This window comes from Anabrus simplex, chromosome 2 (genome assembly GCF_040414725.1).
Source record: "Anabrus simplex isolate iqAnaSimp1 chromosome 2, ASM4041472v1, whole genome shotgun sequence".
NCBI lineage: Eukaryota > Metazoa > Arthropoda > Insecta > Orthoptera > Tettigoniidae > Anabrus > Anabrus simplex.
Genome location: NC_090266.1, coordinates 678,500,221 through 678,518,869, shown reverse-complemented (window position 1 = coordinate 678,518,869; position 18,649 = coordinate 678,500,221). Strand labels below are relative to the sequence as shown.

The window sequence follows — 18,649 nt, the reverse complement described above, 5'->3', positions numbered from 1 at the left end:
GAGCAAGGGGAATAAGATCTGTATCGATTATTATCGAAATGTAAATCGAGTGTCACGAAAATAACAAGATAGATGCAGCGTTGTTTTTCTGGGCTGCGTTCACAAAATACGACTCCAAGTAGAGTTGGAGTAGAGTAGAGTAGAGTAGAGTAGAGTATACTTAGCCGAGGAACTAGTAAAGTTAACTCCGAGTAACGTTTTTTCATGAATGCTTGGAGTGAATACAGAGTAACAAAATATGGCTAATCAATTTGTTTTACCATAACCTCATTTGCGAGGAATTTAATGCCTAATTTCCAAATGAGTTTCTTCATAACAGCGTGCTATATGAGTTGTTAGTACTTGCCTCACCAAGTTGTGCCTTAAAGCAGTATCCGTTGTTCTTTATCTCGTAGGAACAATCTGATTACATTAATGATGAATACCAATACATCAGCTCCGCACTGGTGAACAATAAGCCATTTAGGACAACTAGCTGTGTAGATTATGTTGTTAACAACTACGACGAAACTGAATTTAAACAACATTTCCGATTGCCCGGATCAGCATTCAAATATCTACTCAGTCTTTGGCCCTAAACTTTCCAAACCCAAAATCGGGGAACAAGGAAGGCCATTGCAAGACCCACGAAAGCAACTTCTGGTTGTAATTCGGCTCTTAGCACCCGATTCGTACAGATCAGTTTTGTGAGAGTTGTAATGCACTGTGTGGTATTTCTGATCCGCCATGCCGGTTGCAAGCCCGGGGCCTCATCTCCCAAGTGATGAGGAAGGAGGACCAGGAGTAGTATAAACCTCGTTAAAAAACCAGGGTCCATCTGGCTCCAGATGGTTGCACCCTGTTATAGGGCCCCTACCTAGGGTTACAGGTGAAGAGGACCAATGGCTTGAAGGGTGGATGAGGATATATCCCAACAGCTGGAAAGGCGGAGGAGTCTATCTTCCTGGTAGTGGAAGCAGCGCTATCAGTATCAGCACAGTGCAGGACTAAGTGTCTACTGGACTGTCGCTGAAAACTTACTGGCATGGTCAGGAAGACTTGAATGGCAGTAAAACTGCGATGTGGAAGGCAACGGGAAACCACCACATTATTCTTCCTAGTATAGCAACCATGGATAGTACGAATTGTAATTTAGATGCTACTGATCATGGTACTCGGACACCAAGATCCAGCAGGGGAGTAACTGAGGTATCCCAGGTCGTCAGCAAGCGAAAACCTCAGAAGTTTGAGAAGGGATTAAAATAGGGACATGGAATACAAGAACAATGCTAAGAACCGGAAGACTAGAAGAACTCAAAAGAATTATGGATGAAAACAAAATAAACATCCTGGGATTATGTGAAACTAGATGGCCTGGCGGTGATTTCCACAGTGACCCATTCAGAATTGTGTACAGTGGAAATGAAAATGGTGGACAATATTAGGAAAGAAGTGAGCAAACAACGTGCTAAACACATGATAGAATAATGATGGTGAAAATAGCTGCCCAACCAACAGATATGGTAATAATACAGGTATACTTCCCTACTACTGGACATGATGATGTTGAGGAAATGTATAATAAAATAGAAGATATAATTAAACTAAACAATGACAAAGATAACATAATCATAATGGGAGACTTCAATGCTGTGGTTGGCAGTAATATTACTAGAAAAGTTGCTGGCAGGTTTGGTCTAGGAAGAACAAATGATAGAGACTAGAAAAGTTGCTGGCAGGTTTGGTCTAGGAAGAACAAATGATAGAGAAGAACGCATGATGGACTTCTGTGAAGAACAGGACATGATCATAATGAACACTGTATTTGATATGCCTAATAGAAGATGTTACACGTGGAAGGATTTCAGAGATAATAACAGATACCAAATTGACTACATTCTAGTTAAGAGAAGGTACAGAAATCAGGTAACGTCATGCCATAGCTATCCTGGCTTAGACATTGACAGCGACCATATCCCAGTATTAGCAAAATGTTGAATTAGGCTGAAGAAGTTAAGGAAACCAAGAAGGAAGAAATGGAATCTAGAAAAGTTAAATGATCCATTAACACAAGCAGCATTCGAAGAAAAGACAGACACAATCATGTACAACAACAACAAAACAGATTGGGATGCTGTCAAAGCTTCACTTACAATGGCAGCAGATGAAGTGCTAGGAGAAAAGAAGCATGAACCCAGGAAGAACTGGATGACTGAAGAAATACTAAATCTCATTCAGGAAAGAAATAGAGAACACCGGAAAAATACTCCAGAAGGAATGATAAACTATAAGAAACTAAAAAACTTAGTTACACAGAAGTGCCGAGAGGCAAAAGAAAGATAGATGGATGACATTTGTAAAAGCATAGAACATGATATGAAAATCGGAAATGCTGACAGAGCATACAATCAAGTAAAAAGAATGCAATTCAAGGCTAAAATGAAATCCAGTGTTATAAAAGATAAGGAAGGAAATCTGTTAACAGAAGATGAGGAGGTAATGAAGAGATGGAAAGAGTATTTGGAGGATCTATATAATGGAGAAGAAATTGACAATGTAGATGAGTACCTCATAAAACAAGAGTAGGTTTCACAAGATGAACTAGGTCCTCCCATAACGAGAAGCGAATTCAAAACAGCACTGCAACAGCTGAAAAAGAAAAAGGCTCCTGGACCAGACAAACGGCCTGCTGAACTGTGGAAAAACTCGGGAAAAAAGCTGAAGGATGAACTCTTCAAAATCACCCAGTACTGCTATGAAAACGGAGATATGCCAGAGGATTTTGTAGAAAGCAAAGCAGTACTTCTGCAAAAAAAAGGAGATTCAACAGAATGCTCCAATTACAGAATACTAAGCCTTGTTTCACATGCAGCAAAAATATTCACATGCATATTAAAAAACAGAATCAAAATGAAAATTGAGCAGAATCTAGATGATGATCAGTTTGGGTTCAGGAAAAGAGTAGGAACGAGAGAAGCTATTATAGCACTTAAAACCATCTTGGAGAGAAGACTAGAGCTTAACAGAAATACATATATAGCTTTTGTAGACCTGGTAAAAGCTTTTGACAATGTTCAGTGGAAAAGACTGTTCAAAATTATGAAGGATATTCATTTGGACTGGAAAGACAGAAAAGCAATTCTAAACCGGAACATAAATCAAAGAATAAACATCGAAAGTAATGAAAAAGTATGCAAGGTGAGAATCAGGAAAGGAGTAAGGGGTGTTCCTTATCGCCATTTCTATTTAATTTGTACATTGAACAGGCCATGAAAATTTTTAAATCAAAGACACCTGGCATTAAAATAAATGGAACAACTGTACACTGTATTGGATTTGCTGACGATATTGCACTTCTGGCTGACAATGAGAAAAACATGCAGATCATGCTCAACAAATTAACATCCATCTTAAAAGATTTCCAACCTAACATTAATGTAAGTAAAACTAATGTTATGGTTGTAAGCAAATCTAAAATGAAGCCAGAGGCACATCTCAGAATTGGAAAAATTTTAATAAAACAGGTTCTCGAGTTCTGCTACTTAGGATCAGTTATTACCAATGACAACAGATGCACTGTGGAAATAAAAAGAAGAATTTCCCTGTGTAAGAAAGCCTTTGAGGAGAAGAAGCAGCTCTTAATTAATAAATCCTTATTAGATAATGAACAAAAGAAATTGTTTATCAAAACATTCATTTGGAGCGTGCTGCTATATGGCTGTGGATGGACTGTCTTGAAGGAGGACGTGAAATGACTAGAGGCAGTGGAAATGTGGCTATGGAGGAAGATGACAAGAACTACCTGGATTGAGAAGAAAACTGATGAAGCAGTGCTTAGAGAAATAAACACCCAGAGACATTTAATAACAACGATAAAAAGGAGAAAAGCGTCAGTTTTTGGTCACATTCTCCGGCATAATGACTTCATAAAGAACTAGTTCGAAGGCAAGGTGACGGGAAAGAAAGGTAGAGGGAAACCACGTAAGAAGATCATTGATGAGGTAGTTGAGATGATGGGATGCCAAGGTTATGGAGAGATGAAAAGGATCGCAGAGAGAAGAGATCAATGGTTGCAGCGACAAGGCAAATCCTTTAGATAATGATGATTAAATGGTATCATTCAGAAGGTAATCTAAAATTTTAAAAGTTACGTATTATACATTTACCAAGGAAATCTTAGAAAGTTGAGGTTAATAAACCAGCTGATCATTCATAACACGGGTATTATAAAAATTCAGTCATGTTATTTCCGCCGATTATTATTAACATTGGTACCTATTTTTCCTGTTTTAAATGAAAATATTTCCTTTATTCAATGCGAAGCGCCATTATTTGTCAATAACTAGAAAATAATTTGAATTCATTGCATGTCAATATACTCGCATTTTAACACTATGCGCCCGCCTGTAGTAATATTACTACCACGCGGCGTGCGCCTGAGTGCCGCTGTTAGTAATACTACTACCACGATCTTTGAAATTCAGCCACTCGAAAGCTATTCATGTTATCAAATTAGTTTTTGCTTTGACGTGTTGCTGATTTCCTTTGCTAGCGTTAGGTGGTGTTGTCGATCGATACTGATTGGTGGTACAACTTAGGAACGATGTTTCGTAGCCACGTGCGCTCTGATCTTACGTAAATGCTGACATACGCACTCCTCGCGCGCTCCGGTTAGATAAGCTCAAATTTATGTGCGTGTGTTCTAATGATAGATTATATGACTTCACAGATTTAGAATGAAAATGTAGTGAGGAAATAGTCTTCAATCATCTCTCAAGTAGTCGATTTATACTGTATAATTACTGAGATATAGATCCCGGACCTTGTACAAGTAAAGGAAATCCTACGCTTGTATACAACCCACGGATAAGTGAACAGATTATTACAGAACTTGTGAACGATTTGGATTCTGATCTGTATGAAAGTGATCGTGAAGAAAATGAAAATATACAAGTCCCTCAGGGTGCTGAATCATCAGATTCATCACCAGAAGAACCAGTCGCAAAAAGACGAAGGGAGGTGAGAAGCACCGTAACACAATGGAAACAAGATATTACTCCTGTGAACAGGCCCATTTTTTCTGGTGCACCAGGACTGAATGCTAATAACCTTGGTATTTCTGCAGAATCTTCACCTCTAGATTTCCTTAGTTTATTTTTTAACAGTAATGTACTGAATGTTATCCGAGTGGAAAGTAACAGATATGCCCTACAGCAAATACGTCTAAAGAAGCAAGCAGAATACCTGCAGTAGGCGCGAAGAAGGAAGGACATGCGCAGCGTACGTGCAAGGTTTGCTACAAGTCCAAACATAACACCGGTCATGCTGTGAAGAAAATGACAACCATATATTGTTGTAAATATGACGTAGGTCTTTGCATAGGAGAATGTTTTGAGTGTTTCCATACCAGAGCTAACTATTGGGAATAACAATGTGTAATTCTGTTATTCAGTGACTAAAAACTACTGAACTTTTCTAGTGAATTAGAAATTCAAGTGCGTGAACAAGGATATCAGAATGGACCAATATTGTAGCCTAAGTTTCTTTCCAATGCTGAAGGTAAGCATTTTTTTAATTTGATTTCGTGGGATAGGCCAAACTTTGTACAATATGTATATAAATTTGTTAATTTATAATGCGAAAACTGACAGAACTGTGATTTTTTTTCTGAGAGTCTAAATTACGCCGGCACCGGGTAGGGACGCCTTCTTGAAACGTCTGGGCTCATAGTGTTAATATTTTTCACTGCCACCAATGAATGCAATACTGCGCATGTTGAGTTAAATCTACCCACTTATTTACGTGGAGTAAAAAGAGTATACTCTGAGTTAACTCGAATGCATTTTCTGAACACTTTGTAGAGTTAACTCTTTACTTTTGTGAACGGATAGAGTGAACTCTAAGTTTACTCGGAGTTGGAGAGTAGTATTTTGTGAACGCAATGGTGCTTCAAAGGAAGCAAAGCTTATTCCTGCACCTGTCATAACCCGATGGAATAGCTGGTTTCAGGCTGTCTTCTATTTGAGTGCTTACTTAACTTATGTTACATTTTTCAAGATGTCTAACATTAAAGACATCAACAACTGTGGTATTAAGTACCCGACTGATCTGAGTGACCGAGAAGTGAATAGGCTTCACTCCCACATGGTTTTTGTAACAGATAATGCAGCTGGAATGGTTGACCTCCTTACTGAACCTGAAGGGTCTCTGTATCCTACCTCTAATCTCCTTTACCCCAAACTTCATAACCTTGACGCCAGTTTTACCTTAATTTGTGAGGGGAATTTTTCTGCGGCAACTAATGATGCTTTGATTAAGCTCACTCCTCTACAGCAGGCTGCATGTAGAGACACATTTTTGTCAAAGCTGCTCATTCTTCACAGTGCAAGCTAGCCGCATTGTAAGCTACAGACCCAACCACAAGCATTTTGTGTCAATTTCTCAAGCTTTGTGTCCAAAAAATACAATTATACATAACACTGACAATTAGATGAGCTTGAAAAATTGTTTAGAGTAATAGATCTCTCACAAAACGATCTCTGGTCTGGTTACTGTTCTCTGAAACATGCAATTCAAACCCAGATGAAAGAAAGTGAAAAATGTGATGTCATGCTTGCATTAACAGCAGTTCAGACAGAGTTCAGCATATTTGCTAAATACTGTCTTGAGTTGTTGTGGACCCCAACGAACAATGTAGATAGCGAGCGCGTGTTGTCTCATTACAACATAGTGGTTACAGACAGACGGTGCAATTCGGAAAAAAAAAAAAAAAACAGTGTCGAAGTACTGACAATGCTTTCGTTTGAACAATGAATTTGTATTGTGTGTGAAGCAAGGACAATAATTGCACTTCATAAACTTGGAATCGTTAAAATTAACAATACTATGTGATTATTTTAACTTCGTAAATAGATGCTAATTTTGGAAAAAATAGATGCTAATTTTGAAACAAATAGATGCTAATTTTCCAGGTCCCTAATGATTGGCTTCATTGTTCATCCATTTGTTTTCAACAAAGGCATTTAAAGATATGATTAGCAGTTTGCTGCTTAGAGGTAGTTGTTGCTTGGCTATATTTGGATCAAAACAAGAAATTACTTCAGTCAGTTTATATGCCAACATACTAACACATCTCTTATCATTCAATCCAGGAGTGCCATGAAGTGCTGCTCTAGGAGCATAACCTATGTCAACTTCAGATGCAGGCAGAAGATTTTCTTTACTGTCTAAATTAATTCTGAGCAAATTTACTGAAGACTGCAATGACTCAGACGTAACAACCTTGTCATTTGGCTAGTGGCTTTACGTCACACCGATACAGATAGGTCTTTTGGCGACAATGGGAGAGGAAAGGCCTATTAGTTGGAAGGAAGTGGCCGTGGCCTTAATTATGGTACAGCCCCAACATTTGCCTGGTGTGAAAATGGGAAACCACGGAAAACCATCTTCAGGGCTGACGGCAGTGGGATTCGAACCCCCTATCTCACGGATGCAAGCTCACAGCCGCGTGCCTCTAACCGCACGGCCAACTCGCCCGGTACAACCTTGTCATTACATTTTTCATTGTTGCTATGAGAGATTCGTACAGAAGTGGCGCAAATGGAATATCTGTCTGAAACTGTTTTAGGAATGGTTCTAAATCTCCAACAAGTGGTAATAAAATTACAGCTTGGCCGTAAGAAGTCTATCTTTAATTGAAGTTGATACTATTTGGAAGCTGTTACAGTTTGGGATTTTCTTGTCTTTTTAGCTCCTTCCACATATTTATCAACATTATGTAGGACATCTACAGCACGTTCAATGACTTTTAAATTTTCATAATAATAATAATAATAATAATAATAATAATAATAATAATAATAATAATAATAATCATTTTATTTGCTTTACGTCCTACTAACTACTTTTACGGTCTTCGGAGACGCCGAGGTGCCAGAATTTAATCCCGCAGGAGTTCTTTTACGTGACAGTAAATCTACCAACACGAGGCTGTCGTATTTGAGCACCTTCAAATACCACCGGACTGAGCCAGGATCGAACCTGCCAAGTTTGGGTTAGAAGGCCAGCGCCTTAACCGTCTGAGCCACTCAGCCTGGCGTTTTAAATTTTCAAGCCATCATATAGCACAATATTTCAAAGGAAATATGTCTGAACATGAATAATGTGTAAAATCTTGCAGCAATATAACAATACGAGAAGTGAAGAGCACGAAGAAACTCTAATATCCCATTGGGTTCTTTTTATTGCCACTTTATATGAATCGTGCACACTATGCAAGCCACAAGATCCAATGTTCACCAAAATACGAGCATCTGGATCATCACTTAATAAATTATTCATATCCTGAAGGAACTTCTAATTAACATTTGGACCATGCATTGAACTTTGTAAGAGTTTTTTAGATTGAGTCCTTGCAGTGCTCACGAAAAATCATTTAACAAATCTGAGGAAGTTGAGTGACCAAAAACCATAGAATCAAAATAAGAAGTGCATACCTAATTTGTATCAGGATTGAAACAACGAACTACATATCCATTTGGTCCACTTGAGAAACTTTATTCAGCAACTCGTCTAAACCAACGGTGAAATACGTGCAGTTACTACAGGTTTCAAGAACTTGTTTATGAAAATAGCGAGCCAATCCATGAGTGATTGATATGCAACTTTCGTTCTGTGCAGTTGAACTTTCGAAGTTATTTCAGAGTCTGGAAAAATTACTGGGAACAAACGTACACTAGCTTCACTGGCATGTAAAGAATGGTATTGGAAGACAGTATGCATGCACCATATAATCTCAGTTTTGGTTACTTGCACTCTTGAAAGATAATTCTGCAGACATCTAGTCTCCGGTGCTTCATAGCATGGTGAACCTTCTTTAATAGAAGACAAAGAAGCAGCAGCAGTGGAGTCGTACCTGATAGTGTTTGTTATGGTAGCTGTGGCAAGCAGAACATAATTTGTGTTTGTGGCCGGGGTATTATCTACTGAATTAAAGTTTTTTTTGTAACTTCAATATTCAAATTTTCTATTTTAAAATAATTTGCAAGGGATGACGAGACCCAACTGAACTTGACACTACTGGCATGCTTCTTTCCTTCCATGTTACTTTTTAATGCCAGCTTCCTCATGTTGCAACAAGAAAATTAAGTTTTACATATTAAGCTTAATGCTGAAAATTTGACCTGAGGCACGGGATTCAACCATGTTCTAAAAGTATCATCAAGCAACCACCTTAAATTAAACAAAGTTTTCCTTGGCATTGATGAAGATACTGTCAGCTGGAAAAAATAAATAAATAACATAAAGATACTGAAAAATTATTTAAATAGGCCTATACTCCGCACAATTTTACTTCTAAATTGATAGTTCGCAAAACTCGTGAGCATTGCCTTACCCATGTTGCCAGCTTTCTACTGCTTCGAGAACAGCTGATGCAATACAACTGTGGTACACAGCCCTCATAAAATGTAATACCATACTCAGAAAATCACATGAGAATCACAAGTGAAAACAAATTCCCAAAAACTTCAAAAATGCTGTATGCACTTCCTAGCAACATCCGACACTAAAACAAGAATATATTATTATTATTATTATTATTATTATTATTATTATTATTATTATTATTATTATTATTATTATTATTATTATTAAGAATAAAAGAAATAAATTAATCTCAATTAATGAGAGGCATAGGAAGGTTGATCTCAAGGGTCACATTCTTGCCATTTATCTTTCAAGAACTATACTGGGACATGGTATATACAGAAGAACTATGCACTAACCAACACACTGAACTATTATACAAACTATAGGCTATTTCACTAATTTATGCTAATACTGTAAACTATGCTATACTATACTATACTATAGTAGAGAGATAAAAGACTAGAAAGAACACCATGAAAAACACTAATTACTGAAGAAAATGCAAAAGATCACAAACCGTACGGAATACCACACACGCCGAGTGAGGTAGCTTAACCCCGGAGTGAATGTAGACAATACAGTTGGCAACCAGGTTTCAAGATCGCACTTAACCAATATAAATCAATATGAATGGCAGCTTAGGATTGGCTGGATGAAGACAGAACACATACAAACATACTTCACAAACTCAAAATCTTCAAATTAACAAACAACTTTCACGTTACAATGCGATGTCCCTTTATTTTAAATCTTGTTCTGTACTCACAAAATAATACATGCCTAATATTACAAGCTTCTAGTCATGCTTCAAAGCTTCCACACCCTTCACACAAAAGATAGGTTAGAAACTCATCGTGGCACGGCACGAACCATGTCATGATGCACTACACATTTACAAAAGGCTTGCTATGTCAGCACATATTTTTAAACAACAACTGCAAACGCAATATAATTGATCAACCTCGCCATTTCCCAACAACACAGAATATTCAATAGTAAGCAGGTCCAAACATTAAAAATTTGATCGATTGTAGTCGCTACTGCTTGCTATAGGCTATCCATATAGCTATTGATGCTATCGGTTACTTCACATTTGCAATTGGTTTTTAAAATATTTATTACACATTTTTACAAACGTTTCCTGGCATAAAAGACATGCCCTACATTAATGTTATAAAAAATGGGAAAAAGAAAAGCTTCTATTATGCAGATAAGTATGGTATGTCCATTATCTGGCAGAAAAACGAATTTCCAGATTTTTTCTGAAATCCCTGACATTTCCCAGTTCGTGTGTGTGTGTGTGTGTGTGTGTGTGTGTGTGTGTGTGTGTGTGTGTGCGTGTGTGCGTGTGTGTGTGTGTGTGTGTGTGTGTGTGTGTGTGTGTGTGTGTGTGTGTGTGTGGGCGCGCGCGCGCGCGCGCGCGCGCGCGCATGCATATGCCAGGGGGCCTCACCTGCTAAGCTGAACAGGGGCCTTGCGGGGGGGATGAGAAGATTGGAAGGGATAGACAAGGAAGAGAGTAGGAAGTGGCCGTGGCCTTAAGTTAGGTACCATCCCAGCATTTCCCTGGAGAAGTGGGAAACCATGGAAAACCACTTCCAGGATGGCTGAGGTGGAAATCGAACCCACCTCTACTCAGTTGACCTCCCGAGGGTGAGTGGAACCCGGGCCTCCGGGGGTGGCAGCTAATCACACTAACCACTACACCACAGAGACGGATGCAAATCAATTCAATTTTGAAAAATTATATAGACATAAGATTCTTAGAATTCACATGACCCTGTCCCTCCTGGAAACAGTTCCCACATTATTAATAAACTCAGCCATTTACATAATACTTTTAAGAGCAATAAATCAGTACATGCTCATACATGAGACACATAGCAGCCCTACTCAAAACTGACTGAGATTATACTCATCAATCTGAGAATGTACTCTCTTTTATTCATACCACAAATGAGAATCTACTCTCAGACTGTTACAATTGTAAGTTTATACTACCCCACCTCCATGACATGAGTATATACTCAGTTAGTGACATTCTCACGAACTTTGTTCTTATGAAGTGGAGTATATACTCAGGAATGTTGGGTATATACTAAATACTCATGTTTATTCATACCACCCATGATATTAGGAAGTTGAATACATAATACGCTGTGCTGCGATCCTCATTGAATTAAATCAACAGCTACATTTCTCCTCCTTGCTTTCATTCTGAGCCAAATATGTTCTCTTCCTGCCAACGTACCTTGCATCAACTACATCTCACTTCAATCTGTCCATTTCCCTTTTCAGATTGCCATACTACAATGATAAAACTCCGAACATTTCATATGCCAACTCTAAGAATCCCACTATCCATCTTCATGATGATTATCTCTTTTGCAGTCCACACCAAGAGATCCAAATGGAGAACTGGAATATTATACCCATGCATGCACACAAAGTATTGTAGGAATATGATTGTATGGAACAACTGGTAACCAAGATGATGGCAATACTGCTGTCTCAAAAGGGAGTTTAAGAGCAATGGCAACACATTGTACATACCCAGACTATCAAAAGTGCATAATTTCCAATTATATAAATGACCCCCTCCCAAGTTGGAAGCTGGTACTGCTCAAAAATAACCCAGAATATTTCCTTTCAAACAAGAAATGTTTGAACATATGTATTTGTTTGTCTATAAATGCCCAGTCATAACGCCATTATCTTCAAGGCAACACAAAAAGATGAGAAAAATATCACGAGTATGGTATGTTGCCGATGAAATGTGCATAGGAATAAGCAAGTAGTCTGATCATGGAAGGATAACTTTTCATAGTGAATCACTACAATGATCATTGTTTATGGACTTAAACCATTCAACCCATAAGATATTAATGTAGAAGAAAATCAACTAGCAATTGAAAATAACGCAAAGACATTTAGGGAGACATTTCAAAACATATTGCTTTTAAAAAACAGGTATAACAGTAATCAACTATTGTCAATTCATTTTAGGGCCTTGGGACATAACAGAAATGTTACACAATAATCTAAAGCCCATTAAAGTGCAGAGGAAAAAAAATTACCGATGATGAATCATCTTGCCGTCCTGCAGACCATTATACAGTGTATAATAGCGAGGTGAAGCAAGAGTAGCATCAACAGCCACAGGGTGATGACCAAGGGTATGGGCCCCATGATCCCACTGCCTCTGACAAAGATCGTGCTCCAGCTCTCCATGAAGAGGACCAAGTGGAGAAAGGCTAATTCCTTCATCACGTAAAATTGGGTCATGCTCTCTGTACTCAGCATCTGTTAAAAAATAAAACAAGTCAAAAGTTGTTTTAACAACAAATAAATATGCACTTTAACAAAATAGTTGACCAATATGGATTAACAATTCTAAGAGAGGCAGTAAACTTCAGAACATATGTTATTTGGGTCATAGTCCATAGACTGGTTAGGCGCAGCTTGCCACCCCACCCTATCCTGTGCTAACCTTTTCATTTCTATGTAACTACATCCTACATCTACTCTAATCTGTCATTTTCATACCAAGGTGTGCTCCCACATTTTTTTAATTTTTTTTTTTTTTTTTTTTACTGCCTACACTTCCCTCAAAAACCAACTGAACAAGTCTTGGGTGTCTTTAAGATGTGTCCTATCATTCTATCTCTTCTTCTGGTCAAAGTCCCAATCGTTCTTCTCTCACCAATTCAATTCAGTACCTCTTCATTTCTAATTCGATCTATCCATCTCGCCTTCAGCCTTCTTCTGTAACATCACATTTTAAAAGCATCTATTCTCTTTCTTTATGAGCAAGTTATCATCCACATTTTACTTCCATACAATGCCACGCTCCAGATGAGTCTTCAAAAACATCTTTCTAATTCCTATACCAATGTTTGAAGTGAGTAAATGTCTTTTCTTAAGAAAGGCCTTCCTTGCTTGTGTTAGTCTGCATTTTATAACCTCCTAACTGCTGCAATTATTAGTTATTCTACTACCCAAGTAACAACATTCATCTACTTCACTTAAGACTCCATTTCCTAATCTAATATTTCGTGCATCACCTGATTTCGTGAGACTGCACTCCATTACTTTTGTTTTGGGTTTCTTTATTGCCATCTTGCACTCCTTCTCCAAAACTGCCAATTCCAGAGTTTAAATTTTGCAAGCGTGAGATACTAAACTAATGGTGCAGTAATCGAAACAGACTTTCAACGTATTAGGTTGTGTTACGTACATGTAGTACGTGTTGAAGAGATGTTAAGTACAGAACAAAAATGGCCAGCCGGACACCAGTGGGATCCAAACCCACAACCTCCCGATTTTGCGTCGGTTGCTCTACCAATTGAGCTATGGTGGCCCAGGCCATCTTTTTTCTGTTTGAAAGGATCTGAGCTACAGGTCTGGCACTGTTGGTAGCACACTGTAGAGTGCGTTTAAGTCGCCCGTTGTAGGGCATGTCAGTGAATATTGAATTTTCACGACCGCATTGTAATCGAAACAGAGCAACCGACGCGAAATCGGGAAGTTGTGGGTTCGGATCCCACTGGTGTCCGGCTGGCCATTTTTGTTCTGTACTTAACATCTCTTCAACACGTACTACATGTACATAACACGACCTAATTCGTTGAAAGTCTGTTTCGATTACAATGCGGTCGTGAAAATTCAATATTCATTGACATGCCCTACAACGGGCGACTTAAACGCACTCTACAGTGTGCTAGCAGCAGTGCCAGACCTGTAGCTCAGATCCTTTCAAACAGAACAAAGATGGCCTGGGCCACCATAGCTCAATTGGTAGAGCAACCGACGCAAAATCGGGAGGTTGTGGGTTTGGATCCCACTGGTGTCCGGCTGGCCATTTTTGTTCTGTACTTAACATCTCTTCAACACGTACTACATGTACGTAACACGACCTAATATGTTGAAAGTCTGTTTCGATTACAATGCGGTCGTGAAAATTCAATATTCATTAATGGTGCAGTAGTTTTCACACATGTTAGCACCTGCTTTCTTGGGAACAGGTGTAACATTCTGTCTAAAATTGGCACTTTTCCTGTGTCATACGTCTTACACACTAAATGGGAATAACCTCACCACGCTGGTTCTAATAAGGCAGTCAGCAATTCTGAGCGTACGTAATCAATTCCAAGACCCTTATTCTTATTCAGGTCTCTCAAAGCTCTGTCAAATTCTTAACCTCAAAATTGGGTCTCCCATTTCATCAGCACCAACAGCCTCTTCTTGTTCCAGATTCTGATCATCTACTTCTTTCCTTTGATACAATTCTATAATATGTTCCTGCCATCTTTCTGCCTTAACTTCCTTCTCCAGAAATGGTCTCCCATCTCAGCTCTTAATATTCATACACCTAGTCTTTCTTTCTCCAAAGGTTTCCTTGATGTTCCTGTATGCAGGATCAACCTTTCCTACAGTCATACAACCCTTGCACTTCTCTTTCAGCCATTCTTCTTTAGCTGTTCTGCATTTCCTATCTACTCCATTCTTTAATCACCTGTATTCTTTTCTGCTATCATAATTTTTTCATTCTTGTACTTTTTGCCCTTCATCAATCAACACCTAGTTTCTGAATCTCTACCTAATCATAATGAAGTGTATTTGATACCTTCCTGCATCTCCAGGTCTCATCCACATACAGTATACAGCCTTCGTTTGTGGTGTTTGAACCATGTATTAGCAAGGAATAAAATATGATCGGTGCAGTATTCGACCAGCCGATTTCCTCCTTCATTTCTTTGTCACAGTCCGAATTTTCCTATGGCATTACCTTCTCTTCCGTGGCCTACCACTCCATTCCAGTCTCCTATCACAATCAAATTCTCATCTCATTTTACATATTGTACTAAATCCTCTCCCTCTTCATGTATTTTGATTTCTTCCTTATTCACTGAACTAGTACGCACATAGACCTGCACTATTGTGGTGCGCATTGGCTTGGTGTCTATCTTGATAACAGTAATTCGTTCTCTATGCTGGTCATAGTAGCTGACCTGCTGCCCTATTTTCTTATGAATTATTAAACCAACTCCTGCATTTTCCATGTTTGATTTTGTGTCGATAATTCTGGGGTGGTCTGACCAAAAAATCCTGCTCTTTCTACTAACGTACTTCACTTATACCAACGACATCTAACTTTAGTCTATCCATTTCCCTTTTTACATTATATAATCTAACATATCATGCTGTTGTTGTTGTAAAGTCATTCCACAGACTGGTTTGATGCAGCTTTCCATGCCATCCTATCCTGTGCTAACCTTTTCATTACTACGTAACTACTGCATCTTACATCTGCCCTAATCTGCTCGTCATATTCATACCTTGGTCTACCCCTACCGTTCTTACCACCTACACTTCCTTCAAAAACTAACTGAACAAGTCCTGGGTGTCTTAAGATGTGTCCTATCATGTGACTGCAAAGCATAGTATAAAAGAGGTGCCAACCTTTGAAGTGGGTTATCAGTAATCCCATTTTTAATTTGCGCACACCCCTCCTCAAAACGTTTACAAGTCAAATCCAAAGCACCCCATGTGACCTTTCCAACAGCAATCTATTCTAAAGTATATCATAATACACAATAAAGTTTGCTCATTACCTGTTAGTTCTGTGACAAATTCTTTGCAACTTGTTTCGCACACAGCAGCTGATTTTCAACGTAGGTTTTCTTCAAACATACTCTCCCCTGAGATGACATTTTAGTATTCAGAACCCTAAGCCATTCCAGTGTGGATGTATTTAATGTAGGCCTGAATACTCTCTGATTTTTCCTAACAACGCTGAAAACTCTTTCTGTGGGAAAGTTACACTGAGGTACACTTAATACTGCAAATACAACATTACTTAAGATTTTATACTTAATTTGTACACATTCATTTTCAAGCTCTGCAAAGTTGCCCCAGTTCACATCAACATTAGGTCCATATACAATATATTCAGGGAAAGTATCACACTGGTAAACTGCAAATTCCTCTTCAAGTTTGTCATGTTCACTTTCCTTGACCAAACTTGGGAATCTTCAACCAAAATATACAAGAGACGAATAGGAAACCTTCATTCTGAGAGAGATGTCTACAACTTCGGCATGATGAAAAAATTCATCATCCAGGGGAAATTTCCTGATAATGTAACTGCAAGCTGCCATTTAAAACTCTCTTACAGAATTATAAAACATCTCTTCATCACAGTCATTATCTTCCCAGTATGCCCTGGCTTTTACTCCAGTTATCACATCTCTTCATCACAGTCATTATCTTCCCAGTATGCCCTGGCTTTTACTCCAGTTATCAAGTCCTCATTGACTTTCTGGTATTTCCTGCTCTTGAATTCAACACGCAAATGGGAGGTAAATTCTGACTGAATAGAACATGGCTGAACAAATCTGACCAATAGTTCAGTTAAAAGACCAGTAAATTCCCTCCTAAGAAGATGTATGGCTGGAGCATCTTGTTGCAGAAATAAATTCACTGAGTTAAAGACGGGAAGTATACTCTGATGAAAGTAGCAAAACAGTTTTGTGTGTGGGTCTTGTAAAAAAAGATTTTACAGTTTCAAACTGCTCGGTGCTTTCATTTTCATGGTAGGGCTCACTACAAAACATGAGTGTCAAAGCTTCCCACTGCTCAAGAACTCGATTAATAGACTGAAGAAGCGAGAGCCAACGGGTACTGACATATTTCAAAATTTTGTGACCCTCTATGCCACAAACAGCCTGATATACTTTCAACGTGTTTTGCCTTTTAGAACTCGTATCAAGATAGTAATATAACTGAATCACCAAGTTCTCTACACTGACTGGTAATTGGGCTGCAGCTTTTTGTGTACAGACGTGTATGAGACGACATGAACAACCCAGGACATAAACAGAAGAATGCCTGCCCTTTACAAATTTGGCAACACTTTTATTTGACCCTATAATTGAATATGCATTGGCAGATGAAAAAGAAATGCAGTTTTCCCATGGAATGGCTAAGAAAGACAATTCGCTATTAATAACAGAGAAAATTCCCTCACCTGTATTATCGGTATTCTCTAACAATGGCAATAGAAGAGTTGATATTTGGCCTCTCTGAGCATTAAGGAAAGATACAATTATAGGATAAAGTTTAACTGCATTTGAATCCATATTACCATGAGTTGCAAAAGAAAAAGGCGTTATTTGAAAAAGTTCCCTTATTTCCTTTTATTGCAACAGATGTCGTGTATTGAGCTAAAGCAGAGGTTTTAGTTCTTGCACAACCATATTTCTGAGATATTTTACGAGTCAGGGAACATTGATCTAAATAAATTTCCAGCGTGGTCTGAAACTGATAACGGAATATTGTGTTCCAAAAGAAATTATGTGAACAGCAATTCGGCATTTATCACCACAGTTTCGTTACTTTTTACCTCCCTTAAAGGTACAAACTTGCTTTCGCATTCCTCAACAATTTCTTTAGACTCTGGGATGGGTTTTTTTTTTTTCTTTACGTCGCACCGACATAGATACGTCTTATGGCGACAAAGGGACAGGAAAGGGCTAGGAGTGGGAAGGAAGCGGCCGTGGCCTTAATTAAGGTACAGCCCCAGCATTTGCCTGGTGTGAGAATGGGAAACCACGGAAAACCATTTTCAGGGCTGCCGACAGTGGGATTCGAACCTACTATCTCCCAAATACTGGATACTGGCCGCACTTAAGTGACTGCAGCTATCGAGCTCGGTCTGGGATGGGTTTAAAGAAGTTGTTGAGGAATGTGCGAACAGGTTTGTACCTTTAAGGGAGGTAAGGAATGGTAAAGACCCACCTTATTATAATAAAGAAATAAAGAGACTAAGAAGAAGGTGCAGACTGGAATGAATTAGAGCTAGAAATGGCTGTGGAAGTAAGGAGAAATTGAAGGAACTTACCAGAAAATTGAATCTAGCAAAGAAGGCAGCTAAGGATAGGATGATGCCAAGCATAATTGGTGGTCATACAAATTTTAGTAAAAAATGGAAGGGTATGTATAGGTATTATAAGGCAGAAACAGGTTCCAAGAATGACATTCCAGGAATAATTAATGAACAAGGGGAGTGTGTATGTGAGAATCTTCAAAAGGCAGAAGTATTCAGTCAGCAGTATGTAAAGATTGTTGGTTACAAGGATAATGTCCAGATAGAGGAGGAGACTAAGGCTAAAGAAGTATTAAAATATACATATGATAACAATGACATCTACAATAAGATACAAAAGTTGAAAACTAGAAA

At 38.5% G+C, this 18,649-nt stretch overlaps 1 protein-coding gene across 2 annotated transcripts in view; it reads right to left on the bottom strand.

Annotated features, from left to right (window-relative positions):
* Positions 1-18,649, bottom strand: part of sstn (stepping stone) — a 204,872-nt gene that overhangs the window by 72,474 nt on the left and 113,749 nt on the right. For both annotated transcript variants that reach the window (XM_067141258.2, XM_067141259.2), the window contains one exon: positions 12,486-12,711. In XM_067141258.2, coding sequence (XP_066997359.2) covers positions 12,486-12,711 — 226 coding nt within the window. The remainder of the gene's footprint in view (positions 1-12,485; positions 12,712-18,649) is intronic.